The following is a 22,946-nucleotide window of genomic DNA, read 5'->3' as shown; positions in this document are numbered from 1 at the left end:
TCATTCGATCTGGTAAAACCCTTCTCGGCAGTCGCTCCAGTAACCGTGACCACTTTTAGCGTTTTTGCAGCACACCTGAGTGATGTATTCTGTGTCTGGTGAAAGGTTCTGGAGTCTGAAGGATTGAATGTCCATGGCAGTGTCCAGAAGAGGTACCTAGAAGACATTTCACAATACAATTGTTGTTCAACTGATTGTGTCCATTCATAAAACAAAATGCTAGTTTCCAATAATTTTACATTTCGGACACTTTTAGAGCTGCTCTGGAGACTATACATTAGGGATGCACCGAAATGAAAATTCTTGGCCGAAACCGAAAACCGAAACACCGAAAGAAATTAATATTCCAATTATTAGTACCATTGCATTTATGGCTATGACTGTGTACTAACCTCAGTGAAATCAAGGCTTTGCAAATATTTATTTAGCATTGACATTACAACAATGCACAGTATATAATAAAAATAAAATGTTTAATGTCTCATCGAACATATCAGACGAGGGTGCATGCCCCTCATCTGAAGTTTTTTCTGCGCTCTGCTCCCCTTCTCCTGCACTGTGCGCTTCTCCGTCTCCAAGCGGGGTCTCTGCATCCATAGCGCCTGGATCATTTCTCGTGTGCGCTGCTTTAATCCCACATCCAAGTAATGGTCTTTAGAACGCGGATCAAGCACAGTCCAGAGGAAGTGCAGAGGATCCAAATAGATGTCAGTGAAACGTCTGTACCGCAGACATGTTGGCGCTGATCCAGACAAGCGGGCGCTGGTCGCGGTTTTTGTTTGCGTCATCACAACTTTCTGTTTCGGCCATGTTGTTTTGGTGATAAAAGTATATCCGTATGTCGAGGTATGCCGAAAATTTTCGGTGGCCTAATATTCGGTGCATCCCTAGTTTACATATATATTATTATTAGTGGCCATATGAAGTCCAGGGGCCCGTTTCAGAAAGCAGGTTAAGTGAAAACCTTGAGTTAGTTAAACCTGAGATGAGGGAAACTCTGGTTTTTCGGTTTCACAAAGCCAGTTCAGCATAAATCCAAGTCTGAAAAAATGTGCCGTCCTTTCATCGTCAACCTAATCGATATGGAAATAAAAGTGATTCTAGCAGCTTTATGTCGGGAGAGAATTTTGATTACCTTTCCTCCAAATCACATTAGATATTATCTAAACAGTATTCTCCGACATTTTCAACATTTCATATCGTGGACATAATCCGCAACCACATTCTTTGCGGAGCTATTTACCTTTTTTGCAAACGGGAGATTTATGAAATGTTTAAGGACATTTCTGTGTTGAATAGCAGCTTATATTTACTGTTTAATATGTGAAATATGATTAAAATCATATGCCTTAGCCAACGTATTTGCGCAATATTCTTATGCTTAATTTTCAACTGAAGCCACTTTCTTTTTGTGCCTGGGGGGATTACAAATGATAACTTGTTCATTGCGCTACTTTGTGAACTACAAGAGTTGAACCCCTGTCGCCTGCACCGTAGGCAGCGTTGCTAACCATTACACCACAGAGTCGCGCTGTGGAGCTGAAAATAAAGACTTATCACCTTTAGATCACTCAACTGTTTCATTCAGTTATACACATTAAGTCAGGTTGTAAATGTCTGCCACGCCAATGCACCTCGTTTTCTACATAAACACTCAGTAATATATAATAACACTCTCCCTGTTGCCATGGTGAATCATAGTATCGGCGCTCCATTGATGATGGCTTTGTAGAGTCGGCAGGCACGCGCGTAACTCAGTTACTGAGTTTACATACTCAAAGTTGATTGAACTAATTCAAAACCCGCCGTTCTGAAACCGAAAACTCAGAGTTGCCCATCTCAGAGTTCAGGGTTAGGTTCAGAGTTTGTTGAACCTGTTTCTGAAACGGGCCCCAGGTTTTTCAGTGTCACAACATGGCAACTGTAATATCATTTGACTGGGAATGGTAAGATGAGAGAAGCATACTTACATAAGTCCAACTGTCAGATCCCTTTGAGCAGAATCTTATTTGATACGTTAATTTAACATATTCTTTAGGGATAGGATGAGTCCAGCTGATCAGAAGGGAGGTGGGGAAATTCATCTCTGAAATGACTCTGACATCTGATGGAGGGTTTGTTTTCACTACAACAACAAACAGAACAAGCTGTCATCATTATCATCAGCACCGTGACCACGGTGAGTACATGTTAGACCAGACATTCCTCATATGTTACTACAACATTTAACTTACCAAACCATCCGGAATCTTCTTTCAGATGCTCAGACTGGATCCTTCCCAGTCTATTGTGGGCCTCCACCCAGATCTCCAGTATCATGTGATTGGGAAAAAAAAAACAACAAATACAGATTAAATTATTTGTCACCATATATTATTTTATTTGTTGATAAGCCCATTTCATCATTTATGACAGCACATCCTTTTCTGCAGCTGAAGGTGAGGTTATCTCATTGAACAGAAATGGAATGTGACCTTCACATAGTCAGTCCACACATAACTGCCCAGGTCTCTGGATCAGAAAGGTCTGTTGGTCCCAAAACGATACACTTCATCACTGCTGCACAGAGTGAGGATATGGCTGCAGGATACTGGAACAAAACTGACTGCAATATTTGTGTAGACAGTATATTGCAATGTGAAAAAATACAGGAGTACTAGGGAAGTGGTGAGGTCAAGGCCAGGGCTGCTGTTAGACTCAGAGTCAGATCTGTGAGCAACCTTCACCCTTTCCAACATCACCTAATATAGCCGGTTTTATGGGGGAATGATCTGACTGGGGAGAAGCTCCTCCCACACAGAGTAAAAATATATAGAGTTCCCTCCTGGTGTTCCTGAGACATCACATTCACGAGAAAGAATGGATGGACAGAGACATAAAAACAAAGGACTGTACTCACGATATGACTGCAACGTTCAGTGTGTATGATGTGGGGATATCCGGTGCCTGACGTCCTACTGTGTCCCACTCACAGCTGAGGTTGGTAGAGATGTACTTTTTTTCCTGAAGCACCACACAGGACAAATTCTCAGGCTCTCCTGGACGATCTGGATAGACAAGCACACACATACAAACATGAAACAACCACAAGAGACGCAGTTATGTGTAGATGTGGGAGAAATAATCGATTCTAGGATGCATCGCAATCTGGTCTGTTGAACGGTTCTGCATCGATGCAGGAACGTCTGTAATCCTTTTTTTTGTGGGGGGGGCATATTGGTGCAAGAACAAAGCAAACATTTACAGATACAATGCGTGAGTCAGGAACATATAATGTAGTATATTATATAATATTCATGATACATTGTAAGTATTTTGTATGTTATTGTCATGGTCATTATTATTATTATGCTCTCTTTCTTCCTTCCCATAACTGCTTGTATTAATGGTAAAAAAAAAAAAGAACCATATATTTAAAATCCAAAATGGAGATGCATCGTGATGCATCGAGAATCCTTGAATAATCAAATCGTGACCCTAAGAATCGTAATCGAATCGTGAGGTGACTGACGATTCCCACCACTAGTGGAAAACATTTTTATTATGGTTTGTGCTTTCATTTCTCAGATAGTTTTCCAGCTCAAACATTGTTTAACCACGAGAGTCAAAACAATAGTGGAAATACTTGTGTCCACAAAACCATAATGCCTACAAATTTAAAACAGGTCTGCCAGCTCTACGTTTTTGTTGTAGGATGTTGGCAGCAGACACTTTGGCCATAACGTAAATATGTACAGTTGTAAAAACCCTCAGTAGTAAAATGTGACCACAAGTACTAAAAAGAATGATTAATGTAAGTATGAAAATAGAGGTGGTTAGAAAACAAAACAAAAAACACTTACAGCCTTTGGTCAGGGTGATCCCAGTCATAAATCGGCCTCCGTTTAGGATTAAATAGTGTGACACTTTCTTGCATTTGCAAAATAACCACTGAGCTTCTTCACCAGTGACAGGGATAGTGACACTGAGAGCTGATCCGTTGACCTTGGTGTACTGTTCCTTGGGGACCGTGGTTTTAGATAAAACCCAGTAGAGGTCATCTGCGGTCACTTCAGTTGTGTTGATGATCACGCATGTAGCCGTGAAGTTACTCCCAATCTCCAACACTGGAGACTGTGGGGCAATCACCAGAAGGTTGTCGTATTCTGAAGCTGAAATGTGGCATAAAGTAACACTGGTTAACTAACAGTATCAACAATGGTTAATGTGCCATGCATGCAAAATACCAAATTATGTGAGCCATCAGTTCAGCCACTGTTACAAATGTTCTACATGTATGTGTTTTTGAGAGAATCTTCTATTCTTCTAACTTGATTTGTGAGGCAAACACAACACCCAGCTTTTTCTTTTGTCCACCTCATGCCACGGAGAAACACAGTAAAATAATACTTCAACACATGCCCCTAACAGTATTAACCTATCCTATGAGGACTCGGAGTACATACCTAAACTCCTCACTAGTCAGTTAGAACTGAAGACGCCTCTTGGATGAGAAGCTAAACATCTTCAAAAATCTAAAGCAGGTCCAGTTGCCTACAGTAAAGCTTTCAAAGATTACCATGACACAGACAATACTTCAACACGTGTTCTTTGGTGGATTGTCAGTTCATTTATTTGGTAATTAGAACTCTGTTGTTATTTTCCTTGTTTTTTTTTAAGTTCTGCTCATAGAGGGGGGGGGGGTTCCCGGCCCACCAGCACCTGTCCCGGTACCGGTTGTGTTTCTGTTGCTTTTTAACGATTCTGAACAACGACGCCCCGACAGTAAAGGCAGCGTTCCCAGCCGGGCTCTGGCCGTACTGCAGAATGTCAGCCCGTCCGCAGCGAACTGGAGACCGGATTCAAACAACCTTAAAATTACACCCGACCGGACCGCCCGGTTCTTAAAGCTAAAGCCGACCGGACCGCCCGGTTCTTAAAGCTACAGCCGACCGGACCGCCCGGTTCTTAAAGCTACACCCGACCGGACTGCCCGGTTCTTAAAACTACACCCAACCGGACCGCTCGGTTCTTAAAGCTACACCCGACCGGACCGCCCGGTTCTTAAAACTACACCCGACCGGACCGCCCGGTTCTTAAAGCTACACCCGACCGGACCGCCCGGTTCTTAAAGCTACAGCCGACTGGACCGCCCGGTACTTAAAGCTACACCCGACCGGACTGCCCAGTTCTTAAAACTACACCCGCCCGGTTCTTAAAACTACTCCCGACCGGACTGCCCAGTTCTTAAAACTACACCCGCCCGGTTCTTAAAACTACTCCCAACCGGACCGCCCGGTTCTTAAAGCTACGCCCTACCGGACTGCCCGGTTCTTAAAACTACACCCAACCGGACCGCTCGGTTCTTAAAACCACGCCTGACCGGACCGCCCGGTTCAGACACCGACTCAGACGGAGACGGTGAGACAGGACCGGTGTTACGGTGAGAGCAACTTTCTGAACGAAAGGCTGTTGTCTTCATTTTTCACGCTCAAGTCACTCAGTTAACCATTTACTGAACTTCCAACAAATACAACTAATGCAGAGACATCGTAGTTACGTTGGAAAATCCATTCAGAAGAAGGAAATAAACTGGTCTAGACAGTGTTTTGTTTGCACATGTAGCCATTCAGCTAAGTCTCGAGGACGAGCTACATGTCTCGGCTAACATGAGTGTTTTTACAAAAGGACATAACACTGAAAGCTTCAGTTTACACCACTGAACCACTATTGGAAAGTTAGACAAACTGAGAAATTTCCCATTCATAAGTCTCACATCATGCATCAAGTTAACCGTTGGCTATAAAGAGGAGGGTGGTGTTCAGGGAGATGTGGGAGAAGATGTGAATTTTTGCCTCCTTTAGCAGTGACCTTTTTCAGACAGGATAGCCATCTTCTATCAACTGTCTCTCAGCACTTTTGTAAAAGCCAAAATATGCCCATACGTCTGACTTAGGTCTCTAATATATCTAGTGCACTGTCACCATCTTCAGCTATGTTTGCTCTGAGACAAAACCAAACACATGTTGGCTGCATCCGGGAGGCTGTTGCTAGCTAGCTGTACCGTATTTACTGTAGTAATCCATGGTGGTAATCAACCACTACTTTATTTTTTACATTTGCAGCGGTGTAACTAACCACTGTGAATTTAACCGTGATGTACGGTGAAACCGTTAACTGTTTCTTCCCTTTGTACAGTGCAACACTAATCAATAGAGTTAGCTTGTTGAATCTACCGTTCTCACAGCGGCCTCTGTGGTCACAGAATTTGGTGCAACACTGGACAGAAACATCTGAATGGAATGCAGCCATTATCGATGTTTGTCCAGCCATGTTTGTGTTGTGTATGTGTGATTGGAACCATGGAAAACATCTACTACAATGAAATGCAAACAGCAATAGAAAATTCTGAGGTTACGTTCAGTTTGGCGTTGACACACTGATATTGAAGTCAAGACTTTGAAATGGCGTCAGGGTTCAAATGTAAAAGGGCACTGACCTTCTGTAGCAGGTAGAGCAGAGGCGAGGCAGGCTACCACCATCAGCTGGAGCACTCTGGCAGACTCCATGATGACAACTAGTGAGGAACACAAACATCATACTATCAGACTGGCAGAGGTCTAACGCATTAATGCTACATCTTAGCGTGAGTAACTAGTCATGTAATACAACATCTTGATAAACTGACTAGTTGTTTATCAACTGACTGGTTGTTGAATATATATATATGATTTTATGATCAGCGAGGACACCGAGGTCATGTCGGCTGTATTTTTTCTGCAGATTATATTCCGTTAATTGAGAAGAAAGCTGAGAAGACTAAGATTCCTGCATTAACTGCATGTCTTTAGGTGGATTCTAAACATGTAGTTAAACATACACACATACGCACTGCTGGGTTCTGTGGAAGAAAACTCTTCAGGTCCAATTCTGTGGCTGGTTCAAATGAGGTTTAATCACTGACAGTGGAGAAAAGACAATGTCGCGTTGCCACACAGTCCATTCTACAATATGTGAGGTGAGGGATAACTTTTATACACAGAACCAAAGGGGCAGGTCTAAACAGCGGATTTACATAGATTCAATACGCGTCTCTCCCAAGAGGAAGAGACGTCCTGAGACAACATAAAGGTGTGACTTCCCTCGGAACAGCTGGGTTCTTTCTACATAGTGTCACAACAGGGGCCATTCATGAAGGCCTTGATCAAGTATGTGAGATGAAGGTGTTTCGGAGACGGTCCAGGAAGGGGGACAGATCAAAGGGTCTGTTCATCAACATGGCAAGGGTTACATACAATGAATGCAGCTCAGCAGGACAATTGATGTTCCCGAGAGAAAGGAACATTATATGGGATACAAATAAGAAATGTAAGGTAACACATTTTCTTCTACAATGGTTCTCACAGGTCACAAGAACTACAATACCCCAAATCCCATTATCCCAAAATAAACAAGTCATCTGACATAAAAAAAACCTAACGTTTCTAATAAGGTAACTGCAGTGGTGCCACAGGCAGAGAGGAGATGAGTGGGCGAAGAAAAGGGGCAGGAAGGAGATGCTAAGCATACATTGACAAGTTCCCAGATGTGGAATGCACTACCGACCGAATTAAAACTAACCCAAGACATTAAGATTTTTTATACAAATGTTAAAGTCTGGCTTAAACAAAATCAGAGCTGTATGCATTTTTAAAATGGGTCATGACTTGTTATGATTTTAGATGTATTGTACATTTTAAAATATGTAATTTTGATGTCTTTCTTATTACCTTCTTTCTTCTATTAAAAGCCTAACTAGGGACGGGAGTTGGAAACTAGCATCAGCTATAATCTCTGTATGCAGAACATCAGTCACATTTACTTGTTTGTAATTAGTGGAAATGTTACTATTTTAACCTGCATTGTCCCTATCAAATAAACTAAATTAAATTAATTTACTATCCGACATTTTTTACCTCTTCTTTTTTTTTTTTTTGTATAAAAGAATCGTAACTGGTTATAACCAGTCAGTCTGACACATAGATACACAGAGACCTGTGTATCTATGTGTCAGACTGGCGATGTGAACAGGATGGACCCTGCCTTCACCCAATGTCAGCTGGGATCTCCAGCCCCACTGCGACCCTTGATATACAACGAGATATTATATCCTGATTTACGTGGCCGGTGCAGAAGGAATACGGCACAGATATTACACACCATACAGCTAACAACGTACACATTACATTACTCCATTACTCTCATATTGCCCATCACTGCTAACGCTATATTGTTTCCGTAGACAAAAGAAAGAGGTTATCACTCACCTAACTGGCGTCAATGTTGGTTCCTGTCTTTTACACCAACGCCATGTTTATTTATTTATTGCATAAAACCAGAATTTTAGCCGTCATTTGTGCCCAAACAGTGGTTCCTGTTGTGCCAGTGTAGGTATCCCCGACAGAAATTGTTTCCCCTGGCTGCGGTAGCGCGCATTCATTCAGGCGGAAGCCTGAAGGCGGAGCAACAGCGTTATGATTTTATTCTTTTGTATGTCGTAACGTTGTACTAGTACTGAACGGCAAAACGAAGGTAATAATTTCCTCATGTGATTTGACATATAGCACGCTGTAATTCAAGTCCTGGTATGGAATTTGTCGAACTAAATATACCGGTACGTCAATATCCAAAATCAAGACCACTGTGATTGTTTTCTGGCTTCAATTACGTCTATTTAAGCTACTTCACTCGAAATGTACTATAGTAGACAGATGAAGTCTGAGCATCAAATTATTTATTTTGTGTGTTCTTTAGATACTACTCTATAACCTCTGTGATTATGAGCAAGTTTCTTCTCTTATACACAAAGTTATGGGGGGAAACAGATTATTTCAGACGTTTACCTGTCTGCCAGAATTTGTATCCCCCCTCAAAATAGACAGAGGAAGTAGCTCCCGCAGCCAGGGGAAACAATTTCAGTCGGGGATACCTACACTGGCACAACACCGGACTCGGACCTCCCACTTACCGTTAAGGTAAACTTGTGTCGAAACATGTTGCGGTGCTGCGCGGCTTCACCCGATCTATCACCACACGGATGGCCCCGCGTTGTGTGTGTAGAGCCATTGCTCTACCGGTAGAACTTTACACATCTGCTTCTATGCTCAACGTAGACATCCTGTTTGCTGATTGGTGAGATAGATTGTCTGTCAAACACTTCTGACGAATCGGTGGTTTCGGGTTCCCTGGGTGGGATTTACGTGTCCCTCCTCCCTGTTGTTTTCCAGTATGTCTCCGCCCCGCGGGTTCAAAAGAACAGACGTGCCCGAAGGTTCGCGAATCTCTTGGCACTGACTTCACAAAACAAGACATGACACAACATACATTTATAAAAGTCACACGGTTGCTTTGTTGAAAAAAATGTAAATACATGATTGACCATAACAGCTACGTGTGTACTAGATATGCAAGCTGGGACACAGATCTTTACTTTCAAACAGTTAGGTATTAGCAGGTCATATTATTAAATGTAAAATATATATATAAAAAATCCTGACAAAATTACCAAAAATTAAGAGGCAGATTTAAAAAAAAAATTGGATTAGAACAATACAAACAACATCAATAACAACACTTTTAAAACGATGTCTGACATAGAGAGAGAAAAAACGTAACATAACTGTAGGGTTTATATGACAACTTTTTTCTGATTATCTGATAGTTTGTTTAATTGTGTTGTATAACTCAGGGAGTTCTGTACATAAAATGATTTAATGAAGGTTTAACTTTGGGTTCAGTTGGTGAGTTGTTGTTGGAAGCAGGTTTCAGAGCAGACTGCTACTGGTTCTGTCTCGTTGCTGGTTGACTTTTCAGACACACCTTATTGTGTTATCCTGTTAAATGAACGTCTCCACGGTAGACAGGCAGGACTGATAGCGCATGTTTGCCTAGCTCCGTCATTACATCATTTTTATTAGCCCTGAGCCGCTAGCGTAATTATTACTGAACAGGCTTAACTATTTAAAATGTCAATGTTGTTGAAACGGGAGTTAAACTGACTCTCTATAAAGACCAGGGTGTCAGTCTTTAAAATGCTTTGCCAACCTTGTTGAGCTACTCGACTCTGCGCCACTACTTTATCATTGCTAGCATATCAGCTTGTTGACATCATTAGCCTTTCCCTGGTGGTTAGCCTCATATGCTAAATACTTTTAAACCAAACGGTTAAAATCAAACGTTTTTATTACGAACTGGATAGCAAAAATATACAAGTACAAATATTTGTTGCTAAGCAGGGCACACTCGCTTTAACTTAACAGACCACAATTAACTGCCCAGCCTCCATAAATGTACTCATGAACATTACACAGTCCAAAAGTTTTATACTTCTTTCTTCCTCAGGTAGGGCTCTCTGATGTGCAGAGCGACCAAGCGTGTCCACGCCTCCTTGGTCTTCATATCCGGAAGGGCATCAATGTCATCAATTTCCCCGAACAGACTGATGGTTAACTATGAGAGCACTGATCGTGCTGCTATCAGTATGAAGCACAGGCCCGCAGTTCTTTCTGTTATTTATCTACTTGTTGTGACATACAAAACTAATTAAGTATTGAGCAATCCTTCTGGTGATACACACGCACACATCTCCTTATATAGAATTTCTGGGCCTTGAGGCCTGCTGAAACCCGGAGTTTAATGCCTCCTCCCTCATCACTTTGATACACGGCAAGTGCAATGAGACACAATAAAAGAGACGCGGGAGGTAATCGAGGATAGGGCTGGTCAGAGCTGCAAGAGAAGGTCTTTGCTGCATGTGTGACAGGTCGTTTCCCTTCCTGCCACTATATGGCACTGTGCCAACTAGTTGGGCACCCTGAATGAGGGGCGGTACGATACACCCCTACATATAGAGGTGCAGACACACCTGTCTCTCGTTTCCTTCGGTGGCTGCAGCCTGTCCTTCACTGTGGTTTGGCGTGGCTGTTGCAGGCTTACATTCCTCCTCATCCAGGTAATGCTCTTTGCCGGTCCTCTGTTGTGCATTTGTGCATAAATGGGCATTTTGATGACGCGATCTCCGCTCTTTGCAGCCAAGCGGCCGCTGGGGCTGTGGGAGACGAGGCGCTCCGCCGGAGGCCCTCCGCCGGAGGCCCTCCCGGGATGCGCTCACCTGTTCCTCTCAGTAAGTTAGCAATTGTCTGCCATCCAGCGGCTCTGTTGCTCAGTTCCCAGCTTAATATTCGTTGTGTTCTGGTGTAGCTGAGTGATTGACCCGCAGCACGAGCCGTTGTCCCTCCGTCGCTCTGGGCGTCACTGTAGCGTCGCGTCGTGGTATGTACAAATTCATTTTCTAGAGATGTCGATTTTAATGTGTATGTTTGCTAAATTATAGTGGTGTGCCTTCTTGTAGAGGCCGTGGTGAATGGTTGGTCTGTGTCCAGCCACCCCTCCTGAAGATCCACGCTGCTGTTTTGGCTCTGTTAAATTGATGGACGTCCTTTATTTCCACGGATGATTTTCTGTTTGTTAATCAGCTGTGTGGCTGTCCCATGAATGTGTCCTAACGAGCTGGTCAGTTGAGCGCTTTGGGCGTGGTCACTGTAAAGCTGCCCACATTTAAAGGGGCACTTCACTGTGTTCATTGATTTGTGCTTTAGTAATTAGTTTCCATTTTTGTGAGTTCATGTTTGTGTATTTCTGTGTTTTTATTTTTATTGTTTTGTCGCACCAGCCTTGTGTTGCACCCGGTTGCATGTTTTAACTTGTTTTGTGTGTTTTGGTTAGGTGCTGTGGTCCAAGGCGGCAGTTCCGTCCCTGGTGGTGGTCCCCCTTCACGAGTGTCCAGTATGTGTGTGAGTGTTGTTGCACAGGTGTTTAATTTACAGACCTCCATATTTTTGGTTTGGTCCTGCCGCCAGTAGACTACCGTCCTGCTTTTTGATCTGTTATTGTAGGGTGTAATGTTATGCAACTGGTGTGTGCATGTATGTAGTGTGTGTGTGTGTGTGTGTGTGTGTGTGTGTGTGTGTGGGTGAGTGAGTGAAGTTTTGATTATTTTGCTGATTGACGTATGTTAAATAAAGTGTTCTTTAATTTGAAAACCGTCTCTTGCCCCTGTGGTATATGGAACCCGTGTGACCTCCTTCATAAAAGGTTACCTTAGAATTTCCTGGGGGTGAAATTACCCCAGGTGGCGTTGTTGCAACTTTAACTCCTTAACCATCATGCCACATTCTGGCGTTGTCGGCAGGATACCACATTAAAAAAAAAAAAAAAAAAAAAGGGGTGCAGAGACGTGTTTTTTTGTGCTTATTAATATAGGTTTCTTGTTGTGTTGTATGTGTAGATCGTTGAGCCAAAACAGCAGTGTTCGTTCTAGGGACGTGAGGCTTTGGTGCAGTTCCCCAGCTAGTATGGAGGACGAGGTGCAGCGGCTCGTGGAGCTCGTGTCACAGCTTAAGGCGGACAATGAGCAACTTCGTCAGGAGCAGGCCGCTTCTCTGGGGGGCTCTGGTGGGGCTGCTTCCTCTGCTCCACCGAGTCGAGCCCCACCTGCAGGGGTGGCCGCTGCTGTCACAGAGCGGTTGGTTGTCGTGCCAAGGGATCGTAAGTGCCCAATGTTCAATGGTAGGACTGGCATTGGGATAGCTGAGTGGGTAGAGGAGGTACAGGCATGTGTGCGTGCCCGCCATCTGGGCGCTGCTGACCAAGCTCTTTTCGTTTTCGATCATCTTGAAGGAGAAGCCAAGGCAGAGATCAAGTTTCGCTCTGCTGCAGAGCGAGGAGACACCGGTAAGGTTTTCACCATTTTAACTTTGAACTTTATGGCTGTGCCCAGCCTTATGTAACCTTGCAGCAGGCGTTCTTTTCCCGGCACCAACTTGAGGGGGAGACGCTGCATGAGTTTTCTTTAGCCCTTATGGCTTTAATGGCACAGGTCCAACCGTGTGCTCCTGATGGGGTACCAAATGCTGATGTTCTCCTTCGGGACCAATTTATTGAGCATGTGCTTGATTGTTCTCTCCGGCGAGAGCTCAAACAACTTGTTCGCCGTCAGCCAACTGTCACCCTGTTGGAGCTACGCAGTGAGGCAATTCGCTGGGAGAGGGAGGGTCTTCCCGGGGCCGCTAGGGGGCGTAGTGCTTCTTTGCCAGCAGCTTATGGCCTGCAGTACAGAGTACAGGGCCACACCCAGCCTCCCCCTAACATCGCCCCTCCTGGACCAGGGTTCAGTGAACTAATGGATCTTTTGAAACGCCAGCAGGAGCAGCTTGACCAGTTGACCCAGACCGTTGCCTCCCTGCAGGCCCCTCGTTCCCAAGGTCAAATTTCTCACAATGGCCCTTTAATCTGCAGAAGGTGTCAGCAGCCTGGCCATTTTGCTCGAGAGTGTGATGGCGTACGGGCTCCCCATAGACGCCGTGTTAATTCGGTGGCTGGCTTGAGCTCTAACGCCGCAGGGTTCACTCCTTCTCCTCACCCTTCGGAAAACTGAAGCCCACTGCGCTGCCGAGCCACAGTTCAGTTGGGGAGTCTATAGGCTCAAAGGAAGGTGCAGCAGCTGACTTAATTGCTCCTTGTCCAAACATTGATGCCTCCATTGGAGGGGTCTCTGTGTCATGCTTGGTGGACACTGGTTCCATGGTGTCCACCATTACAGAAAGTTTCTTCCTGGAGCAGTTTGCACCTTGGGGTCATGATCGCCTCCAATCTTGTCACTGGCTACAGCTGCGAGCGGCTAACGGCCTAGTGATTCCATACATCGGCTATTTGGAGCTTGATGTGGAACTCTGTGGTAAGGTGATGCCCCACTGTGGGAACCTTGTGGTTAAGGACCCCCCTGGCATCGCGTCTTCAGTCCCTGGGATCCTGGGGATGAATGTGATTCGTCGCTGCTACCGTGAACTTTTCGGTGCATACGGTCCTTCTTTTGTTGAGTCCTCTTTTGTGTCACAGGCCCCTGGCCCAGTTGTAACAGCCCTACAGAGGTGCCACCAGTCTTTCGCCCAAGCTCCTGGGGGCCCCAATGGCACTGTCAGGGTCCGGGGAAAGCGGGTGGTACGCATTCCCGGGGGGGTGATGAAGCTGGTTGCTAGCACCTGCTCCCAGCAGTTTTCTGATCGGAGTGTACTTTTTGAGCCCCCTGAATCCGGTCTACCAGCTGGGCTGCTAGCCTCTCCTTGCCTGATACAGGTCATCCGGGGTACTGTGTATGTCCCTGTAGTCAATGTCGGGACAACAGAGGTTCTCCTTTACCCACGGACCAGCCTTGGCATCCTGGGTGTTGCCCAGGTCGTCAGCCTGCCTGCTGGTGTGACTGAGGTGGAGCCCACTTTGGTGACCATCTCGTCCCAAGCCGCTGTCCCCTCAATATCGGCTAGGATAGGATCCATTGACTTGTCCGCGTTGCCTAATCAGGAGCAGCCAGGCGTAAGGTCGCTGCTGTACAAGTACCAGTCAGTCTTTTCAGCCCATGATGGTGACCTGGGCTATACTAACCTCATCTCGCATGACATACCACTGCTCGATGATGCCCCGGTCAGGCAGAGGTATCAACGTATCCCTCCGTCAGAGTACGAGGCCGTGAAGGCACATATCAATCAGCTCCTTGAGTCTCAGGTCATTAGGGAGAGCAGCAGCCCCTACGCATCTCCCATCGTCTTGGTGCGGAAAAAGGATGAGAGTTTGCGTATGTGCGTGGACTATCGCCCCCTAAACGGCAAGACCAGGAAGGACGCCTTTCCTCTGCCTCGTATCGAGGAGAGTTTGGATGCACTTTCTGGGGCCCGTTGGTTCTCCACGATCGATCTGGCCAGTGGCTACAATCAAGTTCCGGTGTTGGAGAAGGACCGGCCGAAAACCGCCTTCTGTACACCGTTCGGCCTTTTTGAGTTTAATCGCATGCCTTTTGGCTTGTGTAATGCCCCAAGCACCTTCCAGCGGCTCATGTAGAGGATGTTTGGCGATCAGCAGGGTCAGTCCTTATTACTCTATCTGGACGAGATTGTCATCTACTCCTCCTCTGTCGAGCAACATCTCCAGCGGCTGGAAATGGTGCTTGGCCGCCTCCAAAAGGAGAACCTCAAGGCAAAACTTGAGAAGTGCGCATTTTTCAGGAGGAGGTCGGCTATTTGGGGCATGTCATTTCAAGCCAGGGAGTTTCCACGGACCCCAAGAAAATTGAGGCTGTGGCTAACTGGCGGCGCCCCAGTCAGGTTTCAGAGTTGCGTTCCTTTCTGGGATTTTCCAGCTACTACCGGCGCTTTGTAAGTGGCTTTGCCAAACTTGCAGGTCCTCTGCATCGGTTAGTGGCTGAGCTGGCAGGCACCAAGCCAAGGAAGGGGTCAGGTCAGGCTCTGGGTGCTGCATGGACACCTCAGTGTGAGGAGAGCTTCGAGGCCTTGAAATCAAAGTTGGTCTCATCCCCAGTGCTAGCTTACGCTGACTTTTCGCGTCCATTTATTCTGGAGATCGACGCCAGCTATAGTGGCCTAGGGGCTGTCCTCTCTCAGGAGACGGACAGCGGTGTTAGACCTGTGGCCTACGCCAGTCGAGGTCTTCGGCCTACTGAGCGCAATATGGCAAATTACAGCTCTAGGAAGCTGGAATTCCTTGGGCTCAAGTGGGCCATGACAGAGAAGTTCCGGGAGTATTTATTGGGGCATAAGTGCATTGTCTTCACCGACAATAACCCTCTGAGCTATCTCCAGTCTTCCAAACTAGGAGCCACTGAACATCGGTGGGCTGCCCAACTTGCCAGTTTTGATTTCGATATTAAGTACCGGTCCGGCCGCAGCAACAGAAATGCGGATGCACTTTCACGTCAGCATGCACCTGGGTCCCACCAACTTTCCGAGTCCTTACTGGGCACCTCGGTCCCCATCAGCCTCCATCAAGATCCACCTCCAGCTCCTTTGACATCAGCCATCCAGTCTGTGGTCTCAGTTCTTCCCTCCCACTCTGTTGCTGATCTTCGGTCCTTGCAGGAGGTTGACCCCCTCCTGAAACATGTACTTGTGTTTTGGCTCCGTTAAATTGACGGACGTTCCTTTTTTTTCACTGATGATTTTCCGTTTGTTAATCAGCTGTGTGGCTGTCCCATGAATGTGTCCTAACGAGCTGGTCAGTTGAGCGCTTTGGGCGTGGTCACTGTAAAGCTGCCCACATTTAAAGGGGCACTCCACTGTGTTCATTGATTTGTGCTTTAGTAATTAGTTTCCATTTTTGTGAGTTCATGTTTGTGTATTTCTGTGTTTTTGTTTTCATTGTTTTGTCGCACCAGCCTTGTGTTGCACCCGGTTGCATGTTTTAACTTGTTTTGGGTGTTTTGGTTAGGTGCTGTGGTCCAAGGCGGCAGTTCCGTCCCTGGTGGTGGTCCCCCTTCACGAGTGTCCAGTCTGTGTGTGAGTGTTGTTGCACAGGTGTTTAATTTACAGACCTCCATATTTTTGGTTTGGTCCTGCCGCCAGTAGACTACGGTCCTGCTTTTTGATCTGTTATTGTAGGGTGGTGTGTGTGTGTGTGTGTGTGTGTGTGTGTGTGTGTGGTTTTGATTATTTTGCTGATTGACATATGTTAAATAAAGTGTTCTTTAATTTGAAAACCGTCTCTTGCCCCTGTGGTATATCGAACCCGTGTGACCTCCTTCATAAAAGGTTACCTTAGAATTTCCTGGGGGTGAAATTACCCCAGGTGGCGTTGTTGCAACTTTAACTCCTTAACCATCATGCCACATTACTATGAATTGAATTTGTCGGTTGTCGGTTAAAAAAAAAAAAGTCAGGATCGTGTTCTGCTTGCGCGCCGCTCGTGCCTGGTCTCGGCAGCCTGTTGTCCGTGGAGAAACGTGCAAACTTGCCGCGAGCTGGAGCCGGAGTTGGGGCTGCTGCTGGTCTGAGCGGTGTGCGAGGGCCACGCGGTCCCCGGTGTCCCGCTGTTCTGGTGTTGGACGGGAATCCGGTGCAGCTGTGGAGCGCGGATGATGATGATGAACGGCCCGGCAGCTCGTGGAGGCACCGGGGTCTCGCCGTCATTATGTCTACTGCTGTGCGCTCTGACCCTGTTTTGTGATATATGACAGACACAGCGTCTCCCACTGTATAATTTCTCCTCAAGTTTGAATTATTCCCGCATGCGAGGTGCGGAGAATGCGATCTCAATTATTATACACAAGACTACACGCTACGCGACTATAGGAGTAGACTACAAGACTACAGTTTGCCATCTCATTACAAGATCTTTTTTGTGTGAAATGAACAACTTATTCCTAACACTGAATTTTTCATAAATTATACTTAATAGCCCAAATAAAAACATTTCACGCCGGTGCGTCTTTTACGCATTCCGAAGGTGCCCGTTTTATCTTGGATGGGCTTGGATTTGGACATTACTACATTTCAGGATTTTCAATGGTAACAGATAAGGTCATGATAATAATCATCTTGCTTTATTATTATTATTAGCACTACCATCTCCTCAAACTAAACAAGCAGCGTCTCGGAGCTGTCATTTTCCTAAATGAGCCGCGGGACTCGATTTTTCGCGCTGTAGGAGATTTAAAAAAGTGACGTGAGTGGAAGGGCGGCGCCGGGGCAGAGTGTGTGTGAGTGAGTCGGAGACAGAACGGGAGAGAGATAAGCAGCAAGCGCGAATCGAAATCAAGGGGGGGGGGGGGGGGGGGCATTTTAATAGCGCATTTAATAGCGCATTTTAATCTGATTAACCGGTTTCAACCGGTTAATGAGGCTCGGTGGTCGGTCAAAAATATTTTTAGTTTTGGCCATCCCTAATTCGAAGAAGCAGCAGAGATGGCGAGTCCGGAGCAATCCGATGAAAAGTTGGCATTTTCAAGGTGGAGATGTCTGTTCTACTCATTTCAACTGACTTGTGAAAACTGCTCAGAAAAATCCAAATTCTTTGACATAAAGCAACTTTTTTTTTTACAGTAACGCAAATAGTTACTTTCCCTGGTAACTAGTTACTTTTATTATAAAGTAATTCAGTTACTTACTCAGTTACTTTTTGGAACAAGTAGAGAGTAACTATAACTAATTACTTTTTGAAAGTAACGTTCCCAACACTGCATACAGGTAACGCATTTCTGAAGGTTGGCATGATAAATGCGTACTTTTCAGTCCATTTGTCATTAAAGGATCTGTTTTCCGCATCAACTTTTCGTTTCATGGCCTTTGAGAGTGCCATTTTTGCCTACCTGTGTTAAGAGGCCTTTTCCTTCCACTAACTGAAACTGCATTAGCGCTGAAGCCAGTAACGATAGCCCTATAGTCGAGGCTCTGTTTCAGCTGTGTTTGTTTTTCAAGTGCTCTATAAATATGCTTACTTGAATTGAGTTGAGGCAAAATATCTCTCTCAATCACTCCTGGTGGTTGACTGTGGTATAAGTGATAGGAGCCTGACTCATAAAGGCTAAAAATGCCTTCAGTTTTGTAATGAAATAAAAAAAATATAAACAATAAACATTAAGTAATAATGTTATGCCAAAATTGGATTTTTATTTCATTTAATTTGAGGGTCCGGCCCCCAAGGTGACTGTCCAGTAAAATTCTGGCCCTCCGACAAATGTAGTTGGTGACCCCTGCTATAACTGATTAGCTGCAGTGTTATAGAATTTGTAGTTAAACACCGCCATCTAGTGGTTACTTAGTTATGCTGCAATGCCCGGATGTTGACAGTTTTGGTAGTCTGAGAGCTGCAATAAAGGAGTGCAGACGTGTACAAGTTGGTCTCCGTGTTCCTCAACTGTTCTGGATATATTAGCAGTGTCATATTAGTACAAAGTTATTACAGAGGCGATGCAGGCTGATGGTTCACCTACTTTTGTAGCTTTCTGTGGGAAATAAAGAAAGCCAAATGAAATGTGAATGACTGCTCTTTTTCTGACTGCTGGAAGGTGATTGATTAACCTTCAAAGTGATAAGAGGTCCAGATCTGAGAGCACATCAGCGGTGATGTGTAGCCTGATATTAGATGTGCAGCCGGACTGAGAATATTGTTCCGATAAATCAGGGAATGAGAGCTCATGTAAACAAATCCAAATAATCCCCCTGTTGTAAAACTGTGAATTATTTCTGCTTCAACTTGATGCTGTGGAGAAGCAAAGGACAGACTCAGGGTTTCTTCAAGTAAACCTGCCAGGAAGCAGGTTAGGTTCCCAGAGTCAGTTACCATGGTGACTGACACAGAGTTTAAGATACCTCTCATTCAGGAAAAAGAAAACCCAGAGTTTCCCTCATCTCAGGGTTCACTTATGTTTTCACATAACCTGCTTTCTATAATACCCCTCTGGATCAGTATGGTATACAATACTGCTACCAGTAAACAGTCCACCATGTATCTAGTAATTACTGGTGGTCAGTTTCCGTGTGATCTAACTGCTATAGAAATCCCAGAAGCTTTTTAATGGACTATATGTAACTCAAAACAATAACATACCTGTAATATCCTGCACTTTGGCGACATCATGTGGATGATGTGGAAACACCCTGAATCATTGTTTCATAAACATACTGTGGAACCCCTCGAATTCCAATGTGAATCCCCACCGTGAAGGGATGACATGATTTCATTCATTCCAGGTGCCATGACCAGTATTATCATCCGTCAGCTTCTTCAAGAGAGACGAGAGATCAGAATCACATTTCACTTCATTGAGGTACAAAAGACATTTACACAACCTGGTGGGAGGAAATAGCAGCAGATCAAATGTTGTGTTCATTTTGTTTGTTGGAGATTGTGATTCTTTTATGCTTGTTTTTCTGGCTCCAAATAAACACAGCAGACAAACTTTCCAGTTTGTCCAGCTGTCATGCTGACTGACCTGTGAATGACAATCTGACGGCTGTGATCCCATCCTGTGCACACTTTGGAGGTCAATGAAGATTTATGGTTGTAATGGTAATAAATGTTGTTCTAAAGGCACTATATAAATAACGTTTTTTATTATTATCAGCCCTTATTTATGATAATGACAATATTTTTAGACACACAAGTGTGCATGCACATGCTTTTGACTTGATTTCTCAAAGGAAATACAGTATGTTTAAAGGACACTCTTCTAATCCACTCTATTGTGTGGGACCAGACATGAATGAAAGGTGTTTGAAAATGATGATATTGTTGAATATATTACATTAAAGTAAATGAAATACATTATGCTTAGCTGACATGCACATGACAGCCAAAAGGAGTTTCTATGTGAAAATAAGATATCTAAGTTTTCCATGCATTTGTGTGTGAGATCTCTGACCTTTGCTTGACCTATTTATTCAATATAATATCATTTTACCATAATAATATAATATTCAATATAAATGTACTTGCCATTCTCTGGGCTGAGGAGAAACCCAACTCTTCATCTGAGGTCTTGAAAGTTTAAAAAGTGAAAAGAAAATAGCTGAAAAGCAATAAAACAGAGGAAGAATGTTTGTCTGAGAGTACACAACAGCTGGGAAAGACGTATGGCTTCCAATGTCGTGCCGTTTTGGACTTCCTATGTATGTGGCGTCCTCAGACCTCCGTACTGTCTGAACTTTTACACCGTCACACTCCAGCTGGAGCACTGAGGTCGGCAGGTCTAATGCCGACCTCAGGTCCATTAGACCTGCCGGATGTCCCCAGGACCAGACTCAAATCCAGGGGGGACCGAGCCTTTGTGGGGGCTGCACCAAGGCTCTGGATCAGCCTCGGGACATTAGATCTGCCCAGACCCTGGAGGTTTTGATGTCCTCATTGAAGACTCAGCTTTTCTCTCTGGCTTTTGATTCAAACTGAGCAAGACATCCTTTTATTGTATGTTTATGTGTTCTGTCTTATATTATTGCATGATGTCTACTGTTTTATTTATTGTCCAGAACAGCACTTGTCAACTGTTGGGTGTTTTAAACACGCTTTATAAATAAAGTTTGAGTTGAGTTTGAAGGCTCTGTTAGAAGTGAGGAAACAAAGTCAATGTGCCGCTCCTCTTCCTGGAATGAACCCCAGCTTGAGAACGCCTCCCTCCTCTCTCTGCTCACACACACACACACACACACACACACACACACACACACACACACACACACACACTTCCTTGTTCCTCCCCTTCAGATCTACCATGTGAGGAAAGTGAAACTCAGACAGTCATCATCGCTGAGAGGTGAAATGGCGCAGAAAGGAGTTCAGCTGGACCGGGAGACCTTGTCTTGTTCCATCTGTCTGGATCTACTGAAGGATCCGGTGGCTCTTCAATGTGGACACAACTACTGCATGAAGTGTATTGGAAGCTTCTGGGATGAGAAGGAGATCCACAGCTGCCCTCAGTGTAGGCAGACCTTCATACCGAGGCCTGTCCTGCAGAAAAACACCATGTTGGCAGATCTGGTGGAGGAGCGGAAGAGGACTGGACTCCTAGCTGCTCCTGCTGGTCTCTGCTATGCTGGACCTGAAGATGTGGCCTGTGATTCCTGCACTGGGAGGAAACTGAAAGCCCTCAAGTCCTGTCTGGTGTGTCTGGCCTCTTTCTGTGAGAAACACCTCCAGCCTCATCATGAATCAGCAGCATTTAAGAAACACCGGCTGGTGGAGCCCTCCAACAAGCTCCAGGAGAACGTGTGCTCTCGTCATGATGAGGTGATGAAGATGTTCTGCCGTACTGATCAGCAGTCTATCTGTTATCTCTGCTCTGTGGACGAACATAAAGGCCACGACACAGTCTCAGCTGCAGCAGAAAGGACCGAGAGGCAGAGAGAGCTGGAGGGGAGTCGACTAAACATCCAGCAGAGAATCCAGGACAGAGACAAAGATGTGAAGCTGCTCCACCAGGAGGTGGAGGCCATCAACCACTCTGCTGATAAAGCAGTGGAGGACAGTGAGGAGATGTTCACGGAGCTGATCCGTCTCATGGAGAGAAGACGCTCTGACGTGAAGCAGCAGGTCAGATCCCAGCAGGAAAGGGAAGTGAGTCGAGTCGGAGAGCTTCAGGAGAAGCTGCAGCAGGAGATCAGTGAGCTGAAGAGGAGAGACGCTGAGCTGGAGAAGCTCTCACACACAGAGGATCACAACCAGTTTCTACACGACTACCCGTCACTGTCACCACTCAGTGAGTCCACACACTCATCCAGCATCAACGCCCGTCCTCCTCGCCGCTACTTTGAGGACGTGACGGCGGCGCTGTCAGAAGTCAGAGATGGACTACAGGAAGTTCTGACACAGAGATGGACAAACGTCTCACTGGCAGTGACTGAAGTGGATGTTTTACTGCCACAACCAGAACCCAAGACCAGAGCTGGATTCTTGAAATATTCATGTGAAATCACACTGGATCCAAACACAGCAGACACACGTCTGTTATTATCTGAGGGGAACAGAAAAGCAACAAGGAGTCAAAACCAGTCTTATTCTAGTCACCCAGACAGATTCACTGATTGTTGTCAGGTCCTGAGTAGAGAAAGTGTGACTGGACGTTGTTACTGGGAGGTGTAGTTGGTGTAGCAGTCGCATACAAGAGTATCAGCAGAGCAGGAGGATGGAAACCATGTTGGTTTGGATTCAATGATAAATCCTGGTCTTTATATTGTGACGATGACAGTTATAACTTCTTGTACAACGGTGTTGTAACTCTTGTCTCAGGTCCTCAGTCCTCCAGAGTAGGAGTGTTCCTGGACCACAGAGCAGGTATTCTGTCCTTCTACAGCGTCTCTGAGACCATGACTCTCCTCCACAGAGTCCAGACCACGTTCACTGAGACCCTCTATGCTGGACTTTATGTTTATGATGGAAGTAGTGGTGAGATCTGTAAACTCAACTAGACAGAAGTCATTTAAGAGCTGAATGACTTCACCTTCCTCCTCCTCCTCCTCTCCTCCTCTCCCCCTCCTTTCCTCCTCTCCTCCTCTCCTCCTCTCCCCCTCCTCTCCTCCTCTCCCCTCTCCCCTCCTCTCCCCTCCACCCCTCCTCTCCTCCTCTCCTCCTCTTCCCCCTCCTCTCCTCCT

At 45.3% G+C, this 22,946-nt stretch overlaps 1 protein-coding gene and 1 pseudogene across 2 annotated transcripts in view; one reads left to right on the top strand and one right to left on the bottom strand.

Moving 5' to 3' along the window:
- Window positions 1-8,393, bottom strand: LOC311030280 (interleukin-6 receptor subunit beta-like; the record flags this gene model as incomplete). Its single annotated transcript, XM_084035929.1, has 7 exons — window positions 8,286-8,393; window positions 6,479-6,556; window positions 3,843-4,151; window positions 2,900-3,047; window positions 2,235-2,329; window positions 1,971-2,125; window positions 1-156 (listed from the first exon to the last, which is right to left on the bottom strand). The coding sequence occupies exons 2-7, from the start codon at window positions 6,546-6,548 to the stop codon at window positions 1-3; spliced, it is 933 nt and encodes a 310-aa protein (XP_083892055.1). The 5' UTR covers window positions 6,549-6,556; window positions 8,286-8,393.
- A 12,706-nt stretch (window positions 8,394-21,099) lies between these two features.
- LOC311030286 (tripartite motif-containing protein 16-like) overlaps window positions 21,100-22,946 on the top strand; it is a 2,218-nt pseudogene continuing 371 nt past the window's right edge. Inside the window, exon 1 of the transcript in view lies at window positions 21,100-22,946. This exon is cut by the window's right edge and continues 371 nt beyond it. The product of the transcript in view is annotated as a tripartite motif-containing protein 16-like (transcript).

The sequence above is a fragment of the Eutrigla gurnardus genome (genome assembly GCF_963514095.1).
Source record: "Eutrigla gurnardus genome assembly, chromosome: 19".
NCBI lineage: Eukaryota > Metazoa > Chordata > Actinopteri > Perciformes > Triglidae > Eutrigla > Eutrigla gurnardus.
This window is presented reverse-complemented; position numbering and strand designations above follow the sequence as displayed.